Source organism: Aythya ferina, assembly GCF_964211825.1.
Source record: "Aythya ferina genome assembly, chromosome: 13".
NCBI classification, from domain to species: domain Eukaryota; kingdom Metazoa; phylum Chordata; class Aves; order Anseriformes; family Anatidae; genus Aythya; species Aythya ferina.
The window spans coordinates 14729908-14753360 of NC_140311.1; the positions used below are offsets into that span (position 1 = coordinate 14729908).

At 55.7% G+C, this 23453-nt stretch overlaps 1 protein-coding gene across 1 annotated transcript; it reads right to left on the minus strand.

Moving 5' to 3' along the window:
- Nucleotides 1-39: 39 nt before the first annotated feature.
- Nucleotides 40-23453, minus strand: BCORL1 (BCL6 corepressor like 1). The gene is made up of 14 exons (XM_084534851.1): nucleotides 23315-23453; nucleotides 15714-15852; nucleotides 14374-14464; nucleotides 11580-14123; nucleotides 11075-11240; nucleotides 10755-10835; nucleotides 10123-10545; nucleotides 6983-7212; nucleotides 6660-6866; nucleotides 6402-6568; nucleotides 6068-6213; nucleotides 5260-5337; nucleotides 1555-1708; nucleotides 40-749 (listed from the first exon to the last, which is right to left on the minus strand). Exons 2-14 carry the CDS (start codon nucleotides 15797-15799, stop codon nucleotides 473-475), a joined length of 4650 nt encoding a protein of 1549 aa, XP_084390977.1. The 5' UTR covers nucleotides 15800-15852; nucleotides 23315-23453; the 3' UTR covers nucleotides 40-472.

A 23453-nucleotide genomic window follows, 5' to 3' on the forward strand; every position in this document is an offset into this window, starting at 1 on the left:
CATAATCACAGTGATACAGACTCAGCAAAAACAAAAGGAAACATTACAAATTAAATACTAATTAAATAAATACTATGGAAGACGTTGGGGGCAGGGAGGAGGGCAGACAGAGAGGCGCAGTTCCACAGGGTCAGGCAGGAACGTGCAGCGGCACCCACTGCCCTGCGCTTGCAGAGCTCGAGCTGGTCACTGCCCCATGAGCTCCAGCCCACCAAGCCCCACAGAGAAGGCTTCACCTCCTGCTGCTGCTGGATGGGGCTGCCAGAGAGCTGCAACCACCGCTGCTCATCACAAAGGGACCCTGGGAAGTCCTTGGAGGCGAGTGTCCTCTCGCCCCAGCTGGCACCGAGGCACCGTGAGGAGGAGGAGGACTGGCTGGCCAAAGACTCGGGTCCCTGCTGCTGGCGCTGAGAGGGCTGCTTCCCGTTGGTCCTTATTATTGCCTTGTAATGCAGGGAGCGACCTGCCCCCGTCAGCTGCTCCAGGCCTCATACTCCACCGCCGAACCCAGTAGCTGCAGCAGCTCGGGCTCGTAGTGCACCAGCTCCACTGTCTCTGCGGCACCCTGCGCTGGCTCGGGGCTCTCCTGCACCTCGTCCTGAGCCAGCACCTGGCTGAGGGCGACCTGGCGCTGGAACTCCGCCCTGGGCAGCGTGGCGACCTCGAAGTGTGGGAAACGGGCCTGGAATATGCGGGAGGACAGCTTCAGGCGCTTGAGCACGTCGGAGAAGAGGAACCAGTTGCTGGGCCTGCGAGGACAGCAAGAGGATTGTGTGTTATGGGATGTCCCGGCAGCACCCCCGGTCTGCGGTCACCGGGGGCTCCATTTCCCTTCCAGCCATTTCTCCTGGTCACCGTAGTTGTCCCAGTGGCTGGGCAGAAATTATCAGGAGTAGAAATTTGCTAGACAGAAGAGAGGTACTTTTCTTGCTCCCTCTTCCAAGTCATCCTTCTCCCCTCTGCAGGCCAAGGAAATGCAATAACCATCGTGTCACAGGAGAAGGGAGGAGTGCTCCAGTGCTGTGACCTGACTCAGACTCTCACGACAGGAGAAACCATCTTGTCAGACCCATCAATGCAAGCTGCTGCTGACTATTGCTGCAGAAACCTTTACATCAACCAACTGGGGCTTTAATTTTTTTATTTTTTTGAGTAAAAACAGTCTATGCCATGCTTTCTTATGAGATGGCATAAGACAGGGAGTGTGCCACAAGAGGGTTATCCTGCCTCAGCAACAGCAGTTTGCTGCTACTAGGAAAGCTGTCCTAGTTCCACGCCTCTGTGTCTTTACATGTAGAACAAGGATAAAGGTAATTTCATCCATTTGCAAGCTCTGAGATCTACAAGACGAATACATAACAAGCTAAACTCCACACTACCTGTCTCCTTTGCAGCTTGGGCTCTCAAGAGTTTCCTCAAGCACACATTAATTTTCAATACCTGAACATTTCACATTACCCCCAACCTGGAGGTTAACCCTCAGGCCCATGAGCCCCCTTCTATTGCAGCATTAATGTCACCCAAATTCTCTCTGCTGCGGGAAAAGAGACTCACCCGCGAGACACTGACACCTGGAGGTTATAGCTGGGAAGCAGCGGCTTGTCTGAGAACTCAAACATGAAGTTGTCGGGATCTTGCTCCTCTTCCTCCTGGTCTGAACTTCCCGGAGGGTTGAGCAGAAGATCGCATCCAATGGTATCTTTCCCTTCTGCAATAAGCAAAACAGACGTTGGTATTGCTCAGTTTCACTCTAGCCAGTGCTCATCACTCCCTGGGGCATAACTCCGGACCAGCTACCAGCACAATCCCACACGCATGGCCCCACAACACCACAGGTGTGAAAGGTAAGTCCCAGGGGCACCTCCTGCTCTCTTTCCAGCCCCTCATCTTGGAGAAACTCTCGAGAGTGCAAGGCTGCTCCACAGAGCGAGTGAGTTATGTAGGAAGAACATCTGACATTATAGCGACCTTCAGGTTTACACTGATCCCGCATGAGACAAGGGACTGCCTGCTGGCAAGATGAGACACTTCAACTTGGCAGGTATTTTTTGGGGTCAAGCACACACTCTCCGTGAAATGGCCTCAGCTCTCACCCCTTTACTAGCACAGCTATTTGCAGCCTGGAAGAATCTGTACCAGCCAGGAAGGAGGTGAGTGTACAAGATGCTTTGTCTGCACAGATCCTATAAAAGAAGGCACTGCTCTCTGCTCGAGTACTCTGCCACCCAGATCCCACTCTTGACAACTGTCGGTGGGTTATCTAGAGGTACATGTCAGTAACTGTGTCTAAATAAGGACTGCAAGACTGTGCCACCAAACTGTGCAGTAGATCTGAAGCTTACTAAAACAAAGCAACAGTAAGTGTGATTTCATAGATTTCTGGCATAAAGCTAGCTTTTCTAGGAGGTTTCTGAGCTCCAGCAGGATTTGCTTGCACGTGTTGAAAAATAGCTTTCTGCCTGGGTTTTATTAATAAAAGGTATGAATAGTCTTGGGTTTGCAGAGCCTGCTGAGATAATATAGGATAACTCCAAAAACTTCCAGAAAATAGAGTGTAGATTTAACAGAGCAAAGTAGACTAAATGTGCTGATAAGCAAATAAACCAATCATGCAAAAAAAGTCCAAGACTACATATGAAAGAAAAGGCTGCCAAAAAATCTTACGGTGTGCTGCATGAGCAAGATCCAGGCACCATACTGCTCTGCAAATAAACGCAGCACCTAGCAGGAATGTTATGTTAATAGACAACCTACAGCTGGTGACAGGAGGTGTATTCACACATGGGTCTCAGGAAAAAATTAAATAATGTCTTGGTCCTGCCAAGGAAAAAAAAACATCCTTAAGAAACAGAAGAACTTCGATCTTCAAAAGTTGCTGTAGGAAAGGGCAAAAATAAGTGACATGAACATTGCTCTGGTATCACTGCTAGGCAAAGCTGAAATGCCATTGCTGAAAAAAAAAGACAAAAAACACCACGTTTCTTGAACTTGGGAAAAAAGAATTAAATGCATTTAATGTGGCAAAAACAATGGCCCAACATCTCTCCTGAAAACTGCTCACACTCAGTCCTGTCTGTTAACCTGAGTGACGGCTGCTGACGAACAAGAACATCCTGTGCCACCACAAGACAGAGATAATCAGGCACAATAATGCTAGTCCCAGGTGCAGAACAAAACCCTGCAGTGGGACTTAGTATCATGAGCTACAGGAACATAAAGTGTATGATGCTGACGAGCTTACCATACCCAGACCTTAGAGATCCCACACCCTCGTTTGTCTCATTTTCCTTTGGCCCCCAGAGATTTGCAGATCTAAGGGAAAACGCAGACAACATTCCTGCCTCAAAGAATAGAAATGGATCAAGCAGGGGCCTGGAATTTTTCCTCCATTCTGAGCAACATGTAACATTCAGTGGGTAGCTCTGTTGGAAAGGGAAACTTTGGGTCAATTACTCTGCAGCAGGTACTTCGCTGCCCTGGGGACCATCTGCTGTCAGGAACCAGAGGTGACTATTGAAGAAAGGATTACTTTCCAGCTGGGTTCATTCCTTGCTGCATCTTGCCCCACAGACTCGCAAAAGCAAGTGAAAGGGTTACACTGGAAACGTTCCGAGCAGAGAGGTGAAAGGAAGGACAGTAAGACTGACCATCTGACAGCAGCGTGCTACAACTTCAGCTTGGGATCTCTGCCTTCTTCTCTCTGAGCCACAGAGGGAAATATAGCTTGTGTGATATCATGTCATTGCGTTTCAGAATATTTCGTGGTCCCATCTCTCTTGGGATCATCAGCCTCAGGTCTGGGAATAACCTAAGTTCTCCCAAGTGCTCTGTGGAAGTAACCATTGAAGTCTGAAGCACCTGAGATGCATCAGCCCACCCAGCAATGGAAAGATCTTTCCACTGGAGCGAGGCTGAAAAGATATTTCTCAGGAATTGTATAGGCAGTTTAATGCTGGATTGGTCTGACTTGTTAACCAACTTCAGGCAGCACGGGATAGAAGGAAGACAAAGCCTGATAAATGGCACCGTGTGAATGACAAGGACCCAGGAGACATCCACAGCAGACAGGAGCTAGTGTGAAGCCCCACTGGAAGAAGCAGGATGTGTTTTAACAGAGACCGTTGTCTTTCTCCATCCTCAATGAAGAAATGCTCTGAAGAGCTCAACTGAGGTCTAGGGGAAGGAAATGAAATGCTGTCCCCAGTGCTTCCTGCAGTGCCCTTCCATGTATTAGCCAAGCATCTCAGCAAGTTCCTTGTGAGCAGTGAACTGCCATCACTGATGGCATCCCAATACCCCTCATCCCCCCAAAGGTTAGCCAGATGAAAAAAAACAAAACAAAAACACCAAAAAAACAGGTAAAAGGAGCTTTTTTTTTTCCCCATACAGGACAGAAATGTTCAAAGATATTCACGTCTATGCTATTAGGTGTACAAAAAGCAAAACCAAGATGGCACATTCCAAAATTACTTGCATGTGGCAGTGGGCCCCCTACAGGGTACAAGAATTTGACAGTGTACAATCTCACACCAGGATCTTGAGGAGGAAAGGACACTGATGAATGGGGTACAAGCAGATACTCAAGCACGTAAGCTCTCTGGGCAACCAAGAACTCGGCATGCTGTAGTAAATGATGACAGCCACTCTCTTACCCAGCAAACCACACAATTTCTTTGTTTAGCTCAGAAATCCAGGTAGGAATCAGTGATAAGTCAAAAGGGGTAATATCTTTGGAATATTTAAGTGAAAGAGAAGCTACTTTTCTTTTGGTCAAGAGGACTCTTCTTAAAGGATTGTAATAGCTTCAAGTATTAGAAATCCATTAGAAATCCAGAGGAAGGAGGCTGTGGTTTTAACAGTTTCTTTGGCCCAAGGTTGCACCTAGGGGTGAGCAACTAAAATCAACAGCCTTTTAGCTTGGCAGCAAAAGTAACCCAAGTCTCTACGAAGGACTCGGAAGTGATGAACTATCATCTTGGAAGTGGCTGGGAGGGATTCCACAGAGGGAATCACCAGCAGCACCTGGAGTCTAGTCTTGCTCACTGTTTGCAGCCTGCTTAGAAGGACCCCCAGCATGTAGTTTCCCAAAGAAAAAGTCCCTTTCAGGAGCAGTGGGAACTCTCAGCATGCAGCATTATGTCAAAATAGCTGAGATGTGATTTGGGAGGGAAGACAGAACCGAGTGAATGATGCGTTATTTCACAGACACAGTTCTCTCTGCTCTGCTGCTGTAAATTAAATGGGATTGACTGAACTCACCGAGTACAGAGCTGCTGTAGAAGTCCCATGCTGTTTGAGGATCCCCATCAGCGCGCCCCTGGAGATCCAGAAGGTAATCTAAAGAGGAAAATTCGAGATGATTAATGCTTATCTACTGGTCACATTGTGATCCTGGCATACATATCCATTGATCCTGGGTAAGATACATCATCTCTGTTGCTTTTTCTCTGCTGCAAAGTTAGGCAGTATGGCAGAATCTGAACCATAACTTACTTGTAAGAAGGGTACTTTCACTCAGGATAATACAGCATTGCCCTGGCCCAAGAATATAAAATAGAAGCTAAAAGGGGAAAACAACTGACAACACTACATGGGCTGGAAAGGTTCTTAGAGTCATCTCAAGTTCAAAATTGCATCACCAACATGTGCACATAACATTAAGCCTGGAGGAGCACAGACAGACAACTGGCAAACAAGACTTTTTAGAAACTGGAGATTTTCTGCCTTACATTTATCTGGGAACCACCACCATTTACTCCATCTCTCTCTTCCTCACTGTTGTGTAGAAGCCCTGACACTCATCTTACTTCTATTTAAACAGTATAGAAAGACATTGCTGTTATTCTTGCCTTGCACATTAGAGGTCAAAAAGTGACTTGTCTCTTATTTGGTAAATGATATATTTGTCTATAATTAAAAGTTGGGTGGTAAAAACATAAACACAACAGGACAGAGCTAAAATTACTCAGCCACTGACTGCTCGGGCACTTCTAAACCCTTCAGCACCCAGACTTGGTCCTGTATGCTGCCACACAGAAGCACTGCCACCCCAAGGCTTGGCACCTACCGCAGAGGAAGCGCTTCATCACATCACTGGTGGCAAGCTTCACAGCTGTCTGCCCAGAGTAAGTGGCCAGAGTGGGATCAGCACCATAAGAAAGTAGAAGCCACATGGTTTCCAGGTTGTCATTTGCCACCGCATCATGGACAGGCCTGCAGGGACAGGAGCATTATCAGAAAAAAAGAAGATACTGGAGGAGACTGCAAAGCAAGTTATCCATTTTGGGTTAAAACAAATCTAGTGATGACCGATAGCTCTTCTTGATAAACACGTCCTGCTCACTGCCTCCAAACTTTTTGGTGCTTCCCCAGAAGTGCCCCCTCCCCTCTTCCTGACTTGCCTTGTGCCATCCTGCGCACTGCAGTTCACGTTGGCGCCGTGCTCTAGCAGGATGTGGAGGATGTCGATCCATCCTCGCGCACAGGCTTCGTGCAGAGCTGTGTAGCCAGCATTGTCACGATGGTTCACGTCACTGCTCTTTTTCTGCAGGCAATAGAGCACCACATCCTACAGGAACGACACCGTTGCAGGCCTGGTTACACACAAACCAAAATAAGGCAGCGCGGTACGCAAAGCAGCCAGGGGCACCAAAACTCACCTTGTAGCCCAGGCGAGCTGCTCGCTGCAGAAGGGTCTCCCCTGCATTTTTGTTCACTATCAGCCGCCGTGCTTCAGGAGGAATGTGCTGGGCCACAGGCAACTCAGGGGAGTTCCCTGGGCTGACACAATGGGATTTACAAAGTGGCCACGAGTCCTGGGGCTTCTTCGGAGAGCGCATTTTGGGCTGGATCCAGCATCCTTTCACCTGGAGAAAAAAAAAAAAAAAAGGAAAAAAAAATGAATACAACTTCTTAGCACTTGCAGGCATGGCTTGCAGACAGGAAACACCCTCTCATTTCTCCCCACCAGTTCAAGCCATACCTTCCCCTCATCACAGATTCCTGCCAGGTGTTTGGTTTTACATTTGCGTTTTCCTGATGGTTTCTCTAGCTCTTCTTGGACAGGAGAGCTGTCTGAGCTCTCCAGGAAAAAGCCATTCCGAAAGTCTGCGTGTCCTTGAGATTTTCGGGGGGATGGGGAAAGCCTGCTCCTCAGCTGTAGCTCTGTGCCTTTACCCTGCGCAGACTCCTTCTGCTTCCGGTACCTAAAATCTAAAGGAGAAATGGGAATGATGGAGTTTCTGTAGGTACAGGAGCAGCAACCAGTCAAAACAAAGCGTTCATCTCTGATGGCCACACACCCAGAAATCCAGACCACGGTAGAGGCCCCGTAGCATGACACAAGCAGCAAATACGCAAATTTTCCCCATCAGGGATGGACTCAGCATGGACACAAGAAGCACAACAGCAGACAGCCACCCTAGTCTGAAAAGACCAAACCTGCTGAGATCTGGGACTCTCACACAACTCACTGAAGTTTTTCTTTAGAGAACGCAGTTTGTCAGCACGTCTGTCAGCATGTAGTGGAGTAACTGCACGCTTCCCTTCTATCTGCAAGGCTAAGCAGGACTCAGATGGGGTACCCCTTAGAGAGAACAGGACATCCAGGAGGCATCCCCTTTTTAAGCTGTCCATGAACAGTCATTGCCTACAAAACCAGACCCTACCTTGCCCTCTCATGTCTTCCCCTTAAGCAGGGCATTAGGGTTTCAATTTCATATGCATGGAGGCAGGAAATACTCGAGTGCCTCAAGGGAAATCCAGGCTTTCCTTCCTTTCACAATGCAGAGCTGCGGGGTCCTGTTCATCGTGGAAGGACACGCAATCTGCTTCACTGAAATAGCAACATCCCATAGCAAGGGCACGACAGCAGTGAGAAAAAGCACGGAACCAAACAGCAAAGCCCCGTGACCAAATAACCACCCTGCCACGAATGATAATGTACAGCTCCCTCTGCTGTTTCTGAACAGTGTCTGAACGAAACAGGTTACAAAGGAAGGGCACTGTGCAGATCGAAGGAGAGCAGAGGCATCTGCATGCAGCTTTTCAAAATCATAGTCTATCAAGCATGGCTCTGTCTATGGCTTTGGGCACTTTGTGAACAAAGCTTCATTTCTAGGTGAAGAGCTAGGAAATGCCCCTGCGGGTTACTTCAAGGGATCAAGAGGATAATCCTCAGAAACATAATGCTCGGGTCTGTTAGGGACAGTGCGTGAATGACTGATCCTGCTGCCTGCAGCACCAAGGCAGGTTTTGTAGGTGTCCGGGAGCAGCTTCCAAGTCATGCTAAGGCTTCACCACATCAACCAGAACAACTGAGGAGTGCAGAAGCTACCTTACAAAAAAGCTGGGACTCCTCTGCCTGGTGAGAAGGCTGAAAGGAGGTGGCTGAAGTTTGTAAAAATTACAAATGGGTGGATCAGCCGAATGGAGAAATCTTGTTCACACCCAGTCCTGCTGTGCAAGACTTAGGGGCACTCCATGAAATGAGTTAAAAAACACGGCTTTGCACAGCAAGGACAGAACCTCGGGGCTTTGCTGCCACCCAGGGGTGGTGGAAGCAAGTATCAGCAGGACCTGAAAGGATTCAGACAAATTCTTGGCCACGAGGGCCATAAATTAACTACAAAAGGCCTGGTTAGGGACAGCCCCAGTTTAGCTGCTCTGAATGCTGGGGAATCCCGGCCAGCTGAAGCCTGGCTAAAGCAGTGCTCAGGGCTTGCCCTGCATCGCCTCTGTGCTTGCTGCAGTCAGGAGAAAACCGCGGGCTAGACAGACCCTGGCAGCATGCTGGATGTTAAGGCTGCAATGAAGCAAATGAAGCAATGGCTCTAGGCCACAATTTCCAAATCTGACATAGAGCAGCATGTATATCTGAGGACCAAACAACCAGTCTGTACGAAAAACTGGCTTCTGGGCAGAAGACAGGCACTTTTAAGATGTGTGATAAAGCTCCGGGAGAAAATTCTTCCAAATGCTGCTGCATTCAAACTTCTGCAGGCTCTGTTTGGAACAGCCTGCAGTGGGAGACAGCCTGAGAGAGTCTGGGAGAGAACTGCAGAGATGCCAGGAAACCCATCAGAACTTTGCTCCTGATCACACAGCATAAAGCTAGGCTAGAGCAGAAACAGCTCGGGAGGACAGTTGTCATCTCTACTACTACTCCTAGTGCCTCATCAGCATTACAGCTTCTCTTGGGGGCTGATGATCTGAGCACTGTGCTGCGCAGCAGACAGCAGCAGTTGTGCAGCCACTACCTCGCTTCTGAGGGATGAACTGGGGAGCTGGCACAAGTACTTCCCCCAACAGCATGGCTTAGACGTGCTCTTCTGCAGCCCTACCAGAAGTTACCCGCAGCAGACACACCGGTGAGCTACCAGCCCTCTGAGACACCTGCCTTTTGGTGGATCAATCCCATCCTTACAACGGCTTCAAAATGCCCCCTGCATGGGCAGAGAGAAGGGAGGACAGAGACTGCTAGATCTCAGGGGAACACAGATCACAGATTTCACTGTGACCACACGGTTGGGGCAGTTTGAGAAGAAAATGGAAGAGCAGAGGTAGAGCAGGAAGCAGGACACAAGCAGGTGGCACGGCTTCCTCAAGGCAGAGCTGCCAATACAAACCACAGGGGAGGATTTCTCTGTCGCCTGCAAACACTCTGGCTTTGTTAATCCTTACGGTCCTTGGTACAAGCTTGCAAGTTAAGTTAATAAAGCAAAACAGAGCACACAGAAGCCTAGTTGAACCGTGATGGTCCTGTCTCCCTCTGCTTTAGCTGAGAACGTTGAACACCGCTCTCAGGGGTCCATGCTTGTCCAGAAATGTTTCACTGTGCTACCTGGTCTGATCCCCATCTTCCCATGCCCTCTGTCTTAATCTGAGGGTGAGATCAGCGCCTAATTAGCCACATAAGTTGACGTTTCATGCTCAAAAATTTACTGCAAACACTTGTGAAAGAGATGATCGGTTGAGTGGCTCACACTGTGGACATCAAGCCCATTGCTCTGATTGTGCTGACAAAACCCTGTAATTATTTAGAGGGGAGAAAAAAGGAGAAAAAAAAAAAAAAAAAAAGCCTTGGGCCCTGGCCTGGTACCAGAAACTCTTCCGATATTGTACCTGCTTTGGATTTTCGCCTCCTGTGGGGGAAGCCCACTCGTTCTTCCTCTCGTTCAGTCAAGTACTCCCCTGTCTGGTATCTCCGACTTTTCTGTCGTCTCCTTTTCTTTCTTTTGATGTGGCTGTCATCCTCCTCCTCGTCGTTGGGCTCCCATAGCTGCCTGGGTGCTTCCACTCTCCAGGGCAGCTCCCGGGTTCTCCTCGCATGACAGCTGCTCCTCTCCGACAGAGACCTGTCCCTGGCCCTGCGACTGTGATAGCGTGATGCTCGGTGGGATTTCCGCAGCTTGCGACGTTTCAAGGACGTCTCTTCCTCCTCCTCTTCCTCCTCTTCTTCCTCATCCTCCTCCAACAATGGTAAAATGCCTTGCCCAGTCACATCACACTCTCCCATCACGCTAGCTGACGAGCCAGCGATGCTTCCTGCAAGAAAGCGCAAATTCTAGCTGACAAAAAAAGCCAAGATCTCTACAAGAAAAACAAAACAAAAACGTGAGGCAGGACAGAAGGCAGGCACAGGACTTCGTGAAGAGGGAAACGCTCACAATCCACCCGGGATGCCAGTGACCTGCCAAGGAGGTGAAGCGCCCAGAAGGGCTGTCTCAGTGCCTGGGATCCTGGCACCAACTCACCCGACTGACTGCGTGTCCGGCTGCTCAGCACCACCGGAATGAAGTCCCGAAAGTTGTTCTTGGGCTTCTTCTCAAGGCAACCTGTGGGGAAAACCACCCCTTGAGGAGACGCGCCACAGATCCCTGCACACACATCTGCTGGCCTGGGACGGGCAGTCCAGCAGCTCATTTCTGCTCTGTTTAGGATCCCAGTTTGTGGTAGGAAACCACCAGCTCCAGAGGCCATTCTGGAGACCTACAGCTCAGTCCCACAGCACCAAGTACATCCCAAACCGCCGCAGCCTGACCCTGCAAGAACACACTGCCTTTCACAACAGTACCTTCCTCGTGGCTGTCCCCACGGTGTGCCGGAGACGGGAACTCTGTCTTCGCTGGCCTCCTACGCTTACGCTTTACCCTGAGGCTGTTGTGATCCTTCACTGATGCCAGGCCAGTTCGGCCTTCTCGCTTGCTGAGTTCGTGCAGATTGTCGTGGTGTTTTCGCCACTGTGAATGGAGGACACAGACTGAAGCTTGAGCTGCTGATTAACGGTGCTGGAGGAGCAAGGGAGAAGGGACAAAACACCGTCCCCCGCTCATCACGCTGGTGCCCTCCGGCATTTCTGACAACCCAGATCCATTTTTGCTCTCAGCTGCCCACAGATACGGGGTATTTCCGACATGAACCCACTGCCAGGCAAAGCCAAAGAGCGCGGGCAGAAAGCCCTGTGCTCTCCGCTGCCCTCCCCCGTGAGAGCTCCCTCCTCACCCCCAAGCTCACCCTCTAACCTCTGCAGTAACCCACCAGCCCCGGCCAATTCCCGTTCCTCGCGGCCCCTCACCCACCTTCCGGCCGTGCAGGCTCTGGCTCCCCAATTTGCTCGGGGACTCCTCGCCATCCTGCGCTTTGCACTTCAGTCTCTTTTGCGCCTGCCTGGCGTCCCCGTCGTGCTGCCGCTTGGATTTGCAGCGCACGCTGCCCTCTTGCTTGATCTGGCCCACGCCTTTCAGCTTGACCTCGGCAAAGGCCTGGGGAGCAGCCCCAGCTCGCAAGCAAGTCACGGATGCAAAGGAGACGTCGCACTCCACCCGCTCCTTCTTGACCCTGCACAGATCCACCTGGCGCACGCACTGGAGGGGCTCTGCAGCTGGCGGCTGCTGGGAGCCTTCGCAGCCCAGCTCCTTGCGCTGGCTCGCCGCGGGCGCCTCTGGAATCCCACGCAGGCTCTGCTGCCCGACCGCGGGCAGATCGTGGGACAAGTAGGCTGCTAACACTTGGTTTTTAGGCTTTGCATCCGACTGTTTGAGGCTACAGCTCCCCTGGGGAGTCTCAGTCTGTACACCGCCCTCTTTGCTGGAGTCAGCTTCTGGTCCATCGCACTCTTGACTCTTCTGAGGGTTGTCCACCTTCCCCTTTCCCCCCTTCCCATCCAAAGCGGTGGTCTGAGGAGACGGACCTGCATTCAGCGGGGCTGGATTGGCCTGCTCCTCGCAGAGCTTGGGCAAGGCCCGGCAGCTCTTGCCCTTGGAGGCAGCTTCCACGGGTGGGAGCCTGGGCAGCCCCTCCGGCAGGCTCTGGGCTGCGGCGCTCGACTCCGTCGGCTGCACGCTCAGGAAGGTCGGGAGCTCGCCTGCACCAGCTGGCTTGCAGGAGCTGCTCTGGTTCGGGGGCAGCTGCCCCGTCGTGGAGATGCCAATCGAAAGCAGGGGGGTTTGATGATAAGGAGACCAGCCAAGAGGCAGGAGCTGAGGATTGGAGGGTTTTCCGTTCACGGGGCACCGCGGGTACACACTTCCCTGGACGGGGTTCCAGGTGGAGATGTCCTTGGACTGACATAAAGGAGCTCCCGGAGTAGCTCTGCCGTGAAGCCTCCTGGCAGGATCCTGCTGTTTCTCTGCTCCAGCTTGGTTGGCTTTCTTCCCGCAGGGAACCCCAGTGCTTCGAGGCTCTCCCTGGTCGATGATGGAAATAGGCTCCTGCTTGGGAAGGTGGCGCGGGTCCCTGCTGAAGCTCACGCCGGGGTCCTTGCTGAGCAGCAGGGAGGCAGGCACTGGGTTGGCGACGCCGACGTAGGTGCCCGGAATGGTGCTGATGAGCGTGGTGTTCTTCACCCAGGAGCCCTGCTCTCCGTTCCGCAGGAAGTCGGGGAAGATGACGAAGGGCGGGGTGGCGCTGAGACACGAGGTGACGCTGCTGCCCGTGCTTTGTGCTGCACGCTGGGACTTGGACAGGACCGTGGTGAGAAGCGCTTTGCCGCTGGTGTGCACGGGCGTGAGGATGGGCATCGGAGGCGTTTTGCGCTGGCTGGGCGGAGGCAGCTTCTGGCGATTGGACTTGGAGGAGAGATCGAGCGGCATCTCGCTGCACTCCGGAGAGGAGACCATCTCGCGCTCCAGCTGCGGAGGAGACTTCAGAGGAGAGACTGAAGTAGCGGTCCCCGGTGCATGCGGCTCAGGCGCTGCCGGGGCTCTGGCGTGCGTGCCAGTGCCAGAAGAGGGAGCAGTGCTTCCGCACGATGCTGCCGGTGCAGGCTGGCTGGGCGAGAGGGAAGGGCCGGCTGTGGACGGGGGAGCGCCCTCGGCAGCGGGCTGGGCACCACTTCCACCTGAAGGTGAAGAGCAGCTAAGCTCCACAGACACCACTTTGGCATCTGGAGCCAAGGGCCTGGTGACAGAGAAGGTGTAGGGGTAGGAGCGCAGCTCTGGGGAAGCAATAATGCCTGGAAGGCAACGCTCGTGTAGGTAAGAAGGCAGGACAGGGAGGGTGAGCGTGGAGGAGACCCCTAAGGTGCTTGGAAGCGTAGCCACAGTGAGCGGCTGCCCGCAGCTAGGTGGTGGGATGTACACTAGCGACTGGCTTGGGCTCAGAACTGTCCCAGGCTGAAAGGACAGGGGCACTTTTTGCATAGCAGGGGCCTGAGATGTGGGAAAGCACACTCTACTCAAGGTAAAAGTAGCAGGGGTGGAGGCTGAGGTGTTGCAGCCGGAAGCAACCACAGACAACGTCCCTTCTGCCAGCACTGCTGGCCCTTGTGCTCCAGTGCTCAAGGTGGTTTTCTCCTTCCCAGCAGGCTCGCTCTCTGGAGCCGCAGAGCAGGCTGGAGGAACGTCAGCCTGCTTGTCACTGGGAGGATCTGCAGGTGTCCAGGCAGCATCAGCACCACTGCTCTCCTGCTCAGCGGCTCTGGGGATCGCAGGCTCCTGCCCTCTGCCATCCCCCTGGCTTGCCAGAGGGCCCTGGACGTCATCTTTCACAGTCTTTCCCACACACTCTGCGTTCGGGTTGGGATCAGGCGGCTGCTCTTCCAGTTTGGGTCCAAGCTTTTCCTCCACCTTGCCGTCTGCATCCTGGGCACCGCTGCCATCACCGCTGACCGCTGTGAGCTCCACCTGCAACCAGAAGGGAGAAGATGACCCTGAAAAGCTGTGCAAGCTGGTTCAAGCTCCTAGCGAGGCAGGCAGGACGTTCTCCCCGTGTCCTGCGGGCAGGGCTCAGGAAGGCCACGCCAACAGCTCTTTCCAGCTTAGAGCATCGCTCTAAGTGCACCTGGGTGCATCCCTCTGGAGGGGGGGGCCTGGGTAGCTGTTCCATCAGAGAAAAGGCCTTCTCCTGCCCCCGATGGGCATACAAGGAGCTCACCTTGGAAAGGCTGCTGCTGACACAAAACTCTTGAGACCCCAAGTGCTGGGAGCTGTTGGTTTTAGACTCCTCATCAGAAAGGGGGGCTCTCCTGGGGGAGGAACAACAAACACAGCGTTACCACACCCGGGGCCGACCCCAAGACCCCCCACACCCCGTTAATAGGGACAGCAGAGCAGCCTGCGGGCAGCAGCAGCGAGCTCCAGCTGCTCACCGGGGCTCCGAGGGGCACCGGGACGGGGCCCGGGGCCCTGCTTCGGGGCCGAGGCGGCTCCACCCCGGCGGGCAGCGAGCGAGGCGCCAGAGGGCGCCCGAGCCCGGGCGGCCCAAGGAGCTGGACAGCGGGCGGCCGCCCCGCCCGGCCCGGCCCGGCCCGGCCCGCGAGGCCTCGGCTCCCCGCAGCCCCCGGGCCCGTGCCCGTTCCCCACGGGGGAAGCCGGGGGCAGGTCCCAGCCGCCGGGCCCGGGCCCCGTGGGCTGCCCCGAGCGGCCCCTCGAGGCCGCCCCCCCCCCCCCCCACCCGCCCCCGGTGCCTCCACACAAGGGCCGGGGCCGGGCGGCCCGGTTGGGGCTCGGAGCCCCGCCGGGGGGTGCTTGGGGAGAGCGAAGCCCCGAGCGGTTGAGGAGAGGCGGCTGGAGGGCGACGCCGTCCTCCGGTTCTTATCTGAGGGCCGCAGACGATCCCTGCCCGCGCTTCTGCCCCAGATGAGGCTGAGCTCTTCCCTATCCCGCTCTTAGGGCTGGCGCTGGGAGGGCTCGCTGCCAAAAGCCTCCGCTGAGGAAGGCAGGGAGACAACGGGCACGCGCTGCCTGTGAGCCTGTGAAGCCTTCCAGGCTCTGGCAAATGTTCTGGATGTGTGGAGCCTCCAGGAAGGCACTGACCGATCGAGGCTCACTCTGAACCTGCCCCATGTCTTGCTCTCAAAACCAATCGATGCTGCCTCCAGGCCACTAATCCTCCCTCAGCTCCTGTTTGGTGGTGGCATGTCACCGCTCTCCCACCGGACCGTTAGGTCTGCACTGACCCCCCCCCCCGGGTCACTGGGAGCTCTTCTTAGTAGCCTGGCTTGCGGTGGGTCAAGCCTTTCCCTTCAAGCCTCTTTCCTTTCCCTTGCGGTTAAGGGCACAAGTCTGATGAAGCCGACGGTGTGCACAAACAGCACAGCCCTGAGACCCACCGGTGCAGCCGGACACAGCTGAGGGGTCCTCTGCAGAGAGCAGAGACCTCACCCCTTGGCCTGATCCCCTACTAAAAGCAGCAGCCCCACCGGAGCCTCTCTCCCAGACCCCTTGCTCACGTCCTCCACCTCGTTCCCCCGGCAGGCCACCCACGCACCTCACCTCTCCTCGTTGAGGCCACACATGCGAATCCGCTCTGTGCTGGTCCAGTTGTGCACCCCGCTGTAGAGAGGTGCTGTAGAGATCATGACAACTGCTCGTCACCGACCAGGGCCTGCTGGGGCTCGAGGGGCCACTCTGCCTACAGAGAGAAAAAAAAAAAAAAGAAAAAGCGTAAACCAGAGGTTTGGTAACTCCTGCCAGGACGAACATTCAACCATGGTTATCCCTGCTGCATCATCAGGCAGGGTGGGTGTAATGTCCGAGATGCTTCAGGGCTGGAAGGCGACTGGAAGAAATAAGCAGTGCCCCAGGACGGGATCCACAGTCCGCTCATCCTCTTAATCAAAGATCTTTATTGCCAAAAAGCCTCAGGCTACCGCCTCGCGAGTTTCACGCAGGTGAAACCCCACGCACAGGCGTATCCTTTGCAAGATTCCCCCGGTTTTCTTCCCGCTCCGGAGGAACCTCCAGCACAGGACAGGGCGCCTCGAGACAGACCTTCGCCCACGACCATGATGGCCTGTTCAAACACGGACACCCCCGAGGCTTCGTATTACATCGATAAACCAGCATGTGCCGGGTTCAACGCGGAAAAACTCAAACGAGGAAGCAGCTGAGGAACCCGAGGCGGGGGGGGGCAGAGGCTTGCCGGCAGTGCCATCGGACGTGCCGTGATGCAAACACCTCCACGCCTCAGCACAACAGCACCTTCTGTCGGGAAGGTGCCGGTATTCAGCGGAGGTACGGGGTGAAAGTGGGGGGGGGGAAAACACGAGGAAACACAGAGACTTGCGAGCATCCGCGATGCACCGTCGGCTGGGTGGAGCTTTCGAGGGAGGCTATCGCAGCCAATCGTGCAGCGCTGGGTGTTGGAGCATTAAGGCAGCTTTGCTGCTGAAGTCGTATCAGGGAAAAGGCGAGGAAAAGGAGGAGAGGATCTACGGCACTACGCAGGTCGGAGCCAGCAAGGGACTGCCTGCAAACGGCGGAGATGCTGCCAGAGGGGTTCCCGATCCCGATGAATTGTAAACACGTGAAGGGAAAGCAGGCAAAGAGGCAGAGGGGTGTTCTTGGTGCAGCGGGGGAGAGTGGGAAGAGGCTAAAAGGGCCACGTGATCCCAAATCTCCATCAGTTGTCTTTTCCCTGACAAAATCCTGGCGACGCAAGCTGTGAACAGGACAAGAGGTGGCTCGCATGATCCCTTTATGCTGAGACCAGCTGCAGAGGGACCGTCAGGCCGAACTGACTGCACCCCCTGGCCGCAGCTGCTGCCAGGTGTCCTCGCCTAAGCCCGAGGATGCCAGTAGGGATCCTCCGAAAATGGAAAAGAAAGACCAGATGCGTAGGAGAAACGGGGGCAAGGCGCTTTGCTGGCTAAAAAAGAAGCGACGGACACATCTGCACGGACGAGTGAGCAAAACGATGGAAAGGGGAGCCACGAGAAGAGGGGGGAAGCTACTAAGAGCCACGCTGTAAGAAGGAAGAAATACTCTATCATGGAAGGGGGAGCTGGGCCAATTCTAAGGCAGAGAGCAGGGTCATACCCAAAGAGAATGAGAGGTGGCTTGGAGCAGGAAGGGGAGGAGTCTTTCGATGCTTGGAGAGAAATGCAACATAAAGGAAATAGGGGAACAAACAATCTGCGGGGATTTCACCATCTTAGGCTAAACTGAAAGAAGGGGAGGAGAAAGTTTCTGCCCCTGAGCACAGTGACAGGACAGCTGTTTCGGGAGGACTGGGAAGGGACCTTCTGTGCGAGTGGGGAAGGGGACGCACGCGGCTGCGTGACGCAGGACGGGAGTTTGGAGGCAAGCTGAGGCATCAAAACAAGCAGGGAACAGGCACGGCCCGAGAATGGGTCTGGCGAGGGAAGCAGTAACAAGACGATGCACGGGGCTGGCAGAAGGGACATGTTTTGAGCACTCGAGTAAGAGCCGGCCAACAGAGGAGGCGGGATGGCCACTAGAAGAGAGACAGGGGGGCACAGCCACGGAGACGGACGCCGTTTCGTGAATTCTTGGTCTCTGCCCTCTACGGATGATGCGGGACACGTGCCAAAGACACTCCGCAGGGAATGAAAAAGGAACAAGGGGAAAAAAAAATAAAAGGAAAACCAAGATTTCGAGTATGAGAAGGGATAAAACACGGGGAAAAGAGCAGGCACGTTCTCAAACATGAACTGGAAGGAACGGCAAAAGAAGAGCATCCTTCAGAGCACTGACTAGGAAGGTTGTGCAACGCCGAGCCAGAAAGGGCAGCTGCAGGGTGCCTGGATCGAAGGAGACTTGTAGTTGAGTCAACACACGCAAGCCCCTCTTCTACGCTAGTTCAGCTTGAAACGGCTGTAATTAAACCAGGAGAAACCCCTTGGAGAACACAACTAGGGCATGGGTTCTCCTACGTGCCTTTGAGTAGCAGAAAGCACTGCAGCCCTTCTCTCCCTTCGCCCCTTCAACCACGCCACTGAAACCGTGGGGTGCCCCGGCAAACTTGACCAGGTTGCTGATCTGTGTTTAAAAACGGATATATTTTATTTTATTTTCCCCCTGGCTGGTTGGGTTTTAACCCATCTTAGCTCCTAGATCAGGTTCACCAGGAGGGAGAGAGGGCGCAGCCTGGCACAGCATCTGTTTAATCCAGAACCTCTGCCAAAAGAAGTGTGTATGAAACCACAGTCTTATTTTGATTTAGCTCAATAGGTGCCCGGCCAATTCTAATTAACTCCAAAGAAAATGAGTTTAAAGTGAAATAAGACCATCAACATCACATTTTGCACGGAGAGAGGCTCATCGTGTGGAATTAACGTTCGTTCACCTCTCCAAGCAAAGCGTGCTCTAGGAATTGCCAGCAAGAAAGGTGCTGAACACGTTTGTCTTCGACAGCAAGCACTCAGAGAGATTTTCAGGGAAACGAACGCTAATGAATTAACTTCATTAAAAGCATAGTAATTTATTTATTTTTTTTTTTGTTCATTACAACAAAACCCCTTGTTGCTCTGCAGATGGACAGGACGCTGCTATGCAAACCAGTCTGTGCCGGGCTCCAGAACCAGCGAAGCATTAGGTGTCTTTTTTTGTGGTAAAAGCATGCTTTTGCTCAAGTTAACTGCACATGAAGTCCCCTTGAATGAAGTCAAGACTTAACCCAAGGCTGAAATACAGCCAGACAGTCTATGGAAACAAGTTTCCTGAGATGAAGTTCTTTGGGAACAGATCCCTTCCCGTAATTATCTATAGGGAAATCCTCCTTGCACAACATCCCAGCAGCACCGAGGCAACACTAGTTGTCAAAGGATGGCCAAGCTGAGGCTGGCAGGACAGGCTGCTTTTAACTTTTTTTTAGATCTCCATGCCAGGCACTGTTAAAAATCACGCCTGCTCCTCACCCTCAGGGATCCTAACTCGAGCTGCCAGGCTTCCTGACTAAGTTTCTGACTGCGACGCTGCCCCTCACCCTGGCATTAACACGGCAGAGGTGTGAGAGGTACTTGCGAAGGAAAACGGGTTTGCAAACGGGAAATAACAGCGCAAATAACAGCGATTCCCCAGCCAGCCCAGCTCCCCGATCGGCCGCGATGCTCAGCCCCTCCGCTGCTGGTGCTGGCAGGCGCCTAGGCCAACTTCTCGGGGCTACCCCCAGCCACAGGGAACATGGGGTTTGTCTTCTTCCCGACAAAATCCACGCCATGTTAGTTCGCTGCTGTCAGCGTGCGCCCTAAGGGCTGTCACATCCCTGCTGTCAGCTGGTGCAGCCCTGATTTCGGTGCCCCTGGCCAGCCGGAGCCGTGGTGCTGACCACGCTCTGCCCCTGCATTGCCTTGGGTGCCCCCAGGCAGGTACAGGGCGGCGTTTTTCCCCCGTTCCTCACACAGACAGCTCGCGCCAGCCACTTTGTCATGCTGCAAACTCCTTCAGCTTTAGGACCGTGCTGTCTTTACTCCCCCAACAAGCTTTTTATGTATTTTACCGCTCTATACATCTCCAAGCATTGAAATGGCTCGGATTTTCAGATGCTTACCTCTCCTCTCCTCCACCCTAGCACCAGCTACGTGCCGACCCATCGCTGCTGTCTCCACCGTGCCCTGCCTAGGCCAGGTAGGAGCTGACAGGCACCAGAAGAGCAGCAGCCAGCCTCCTAAAACCTCCCAGCTGACGGCGCAAGGCTTCCCTCTGCTCGGGCTCTGGGCAGGTAGGAGAGTGCTGCGCAGCGCCCTCAGGCAACGCGGGGCTACAGGTGCCAGCAAGCTCCCCCAGAGCGAACGGCAGCTCCAGCACCACACCGCTCTCACAAAGCAAACCTCACAAGGCCAAGGGCAAGCTCTGGAGATGCCACTTTGGGTCACTTTGAGCAGACAAAGAGATGCACCCGGCTGGGGGCCGAGCTCTTGACAGGCACGGCGCAACGCCGCCCCGACGTCGGCTCTGCTTCCCCGCTGCATAACTGGGACAGCGGCTCAGAGAAAGGGAAGGGAAGGGAGATGTGCCCGTCTGAGCGCACTGGAAAAGTCCGGCGCATCCCTCTGCAGCAAGAGATCATCGGGAGGACGCAGTCGCTGGGATTTCCAAGGTGCTGTACAGCGCGGCTGGCCAGGGGGCACTGTGGGAGGCCGGCAGGGATGCACTTTGACCCTGGAAACACACCCACGGGAGACACCTTTGTAACACTCCTTTCCCAGAGAGGAGCAAAACCCAGAACGCCACTTTTTCCCCCTGCGATGAAAGCGTAAAACGGTGTCAGCTGCAGGGAAGCCGAGCGGGACTTGCCCTTGGGCATTCGCCGCCTGCAACCCGCTTACTTCGACGTGAGCAAAAGCAGGGGAATGAGGAGGAACGTGCCCCTGCTGCCCCTCGGTGGGGCACGTACGGGTCAGGAGGAAACGATCTGCACCAACGGGGACAGTCTCATTTGCTCACGATAGTTTGCTCACTTTGGCAATCTTCGTTGCCATTAGTAACACAGGCTAGAAAATATATATATATATATATATTTTTATATGCAATTGTCAGGCGTCCATTTGAGGGACACGGGTCCAGAGCAAGTGCCAACCGGAGCGCTGCCTGCAACGCATCTGCAGAGATTCAGCCCCAAACGGTGCTTCAGAAAACCCCTCCAAAGAGAACCGCATGCAAAAAAAATAAAGAAAGAAGTAAATCACGATGGTCCTCTCCCAGGACGCACACAGGGTATCGTATGCAGCAAAATTAAAAAAAAAAAAAAAAAAAAAAAGACAGCGCTTTATTGTGCGTTTCTCACAGAGAGGTCAGAAATTGTGGCCAAACTGACTAGCAGAAATTGCTGGGAGAACAAAACCCAGCGGGGACAGGTCTGTCACCCTCTGCTTGGGTGGAAGCAGAGAGAGACAGACCCCGGCCCCGGCAGCAGCCCCGCGCTGGGTCTGGTCTCCCTGCACAGCCCCGGACCGCTGCGGTGCTGAGCCAGGCTTTGCCCGCACGCATTTGCTTAAGCTGCTTTAAAGACACAGTAACACCGTAAGCAATTATAAATACTCGGCGCGATGAATTGAGGGGGGAAAAAAAAAATAGAAAGAAAAAGAAAACCCATCCCTGCGTAAAATAATAAAAAAAAAAAAAAAAGAAAAGTTTGTCGCGCATCAAGCGCTCTGTGAGTGGGATGTCCCAGCTGCAGGACAGCTTCTGTCACTAGAGCCTGACTTGCTCGAGGCAACGGGGCTGTCCCATGAAAGCCCATCCTAGTGGATTTTAAAGGGATGGGGGAAAAAAAAAAAGCCACTACACGTGGCTATTTGTAAAACGTTTTGGAAACCGCACCTGGAAAGGCCCACGGCGCAGCAAACCCCGCAGCACCAGAGCCCAGAGGTGCCCGTGGTGGTTTCCTCCCGAAGGCCAAACCACGCCAGGGCCCGGAAACCTTCGCAGGAATGCTTTTTTGGGAACGGGCGGAGAAGCAGCAAGCAGCACGCTGCCTTCCCCGCTGCGCAGCCACCGGGAGCTGCTGAGCTGCACCGCCGGCACTGCGGGACGGCACGGGGCAGGCTGCGGGGTGCCGGAGCCCTTTCGCCTCGCTCGCTGCCCCTCCGGCTCGGGCAGCGTCCAGCGGAACAATGGGGTCCCCGGCAGCGGATGCAGAGGGTGAGGAGCAACTCGGCAAGGACTCGGAGCGGAGCAGCGCAGGAGCAGAGCCGCAGGACTCCCGGCGATGCTCTCCCGAACGGGTTTCACCCCGCGGTCAGGCGAGGACACGGAATCGGTTCGCCGAGCGAGCCGCCGGCTACCGGCACGCCGCCGGAGGAGTTGGGTTTTTTCCTCTCCGGCAGCAGGAAGCGCCTCCTCCCGGTGCCGCTGCCTCCTCCCGGTGCCGCTGCCTCTCCCGGTGCCTCTCCCGGTGCCGCCGCTCACCTTGGGCAGCGGGGAGCGGGGCGGGGGCCCGGCCCCTCCCGGCCCCTCCCGGCCCGCGATGCGCTCGCCCGGCCGCGGAGCCAGCGCCGAGCCCGCCCCGGAGCTGCGGGGCCCCAGCGGCGGCCTCAGCCCCGCCACAACCGGGCGGGGACGGAGTCCGGGGCTCGGACCCACCCCCCCCCCCACCCCCCTCCACGGCCCCGTTCCCGTTCCCGTCCCCGTAGCCCCGCGGGGAGGCCGGGCCCCGGCAGCCGCCGCCGGGGGTGGGCGGCGGAGGGGAGGGAGGGAGGGAGAGGAGGGAGGGGGGGGCTCCACCCGGGCACTCCGCGGCCCCGCCGAGGCCCAGGCCCCGCCGCCCCCGGGCCCGTCCCCGGTTCAACAGTTGGCCCCGGGGCCGCTCGCCGCAGCCCCGGGCAGGGCCGTGGGGGGGGGCCGCAGCGGGGCAGCCCCGAGCACGGAGCCGCGCTGCCCCCGGGGAGGGCTCCTTCCGCTAGCGGGGCCGGGCCGGGACGGGGACTCCGCCGCCGGCTCCCGGTAACGGGCGGAGGAACCGGGAACCGGGAGCGGGAAGCGGGGCAGCGGGGCCGGCCGCGGGGGCCCCCACGCCGCCAAACTCCGCGAGCGCCCGGCGCCGCCGTCCCGGGTGCGCCGCGCCCCGCCCCGCCCCGCCCGGCCCCCGCCGTGCCCCGGGACCCCCCGGTTAGCGGCAGGTGCCGATCCCCGCTGCCTATCCCCGGTGTCGATCCCGATCCCGGTCCCGGTTCCGATCCCGGTCCCGGTGGCGGTGCCGCCGCGCCAGGCTGGGCACGGGCACGCGGCGCCGTCGCGGGGCAGGGAGCGGAGCGCGGAGCGCGGCGGCCCCGGCGCTGTCACCGCCCGCGGCCCCCGCCCGCCGCCGCCGCCGTTCCCCCCCCCTCACCCCCCCCTCATCCTCCGCCGCCCGCCCCGAGGTGTCCCGGGACCGGTTTCCATGGAGACCCCGACCGGCGGGGCGCGGGGTCGGGACGCCCGCCCCGTCCGCCTCGCCTCGCCTCGCCTCGCTTCGCCTCCCCCCCCCCGCCCCGGTCCCTTCATCCCCGGTGCCCCCCCCCCACCTTCCCCAATTCTCCTCTCGGTGGGCTGCGGCCGAACGGGCCCCGGGGGGGGGGTGCCCGGGCGGAGCGGGGCCGGGCGTCCGGTGCTGGGGGGGGGGGGGGGGCGGTGAGGGGGCGGCGGGCACGCACCTGTTTCCCGAGCCGGGCTGCGGTGGAAAGGGGGCGGCGGAAGCGAGGAGGGCCCCGTGGCCGAGGAGGCGGGGGTCGGCGGGACCCCGGCGCGGCGGAGCGGCGGTTCGGCGGCGGCGGAGCCAGCGGCAGCGGCAGC

Coding starts and splice junctions, on each gene's coding strand:
- BCORL1 (XM_084534851.1), bottom strand. CDS start 15,799: ATGATCTCTACAGCACCTCTCTACAGCGGGGTGCACAACTGGACCAGC. Junction 11,241..11,579: donor AGAGCCTGCACGGCCGGAAG/GTGGGTGAGGGG, acceptor CTCCATTCACAG/TGGCGAAAACACCACGACAA. Junction 6,214..6,401: donor AGTGCGCAGGATGGCACAAG/GCAAGTCAGGAA, acceptor CTGTCCCTGCAG/GCCTGTCCATGATGCGGTGG.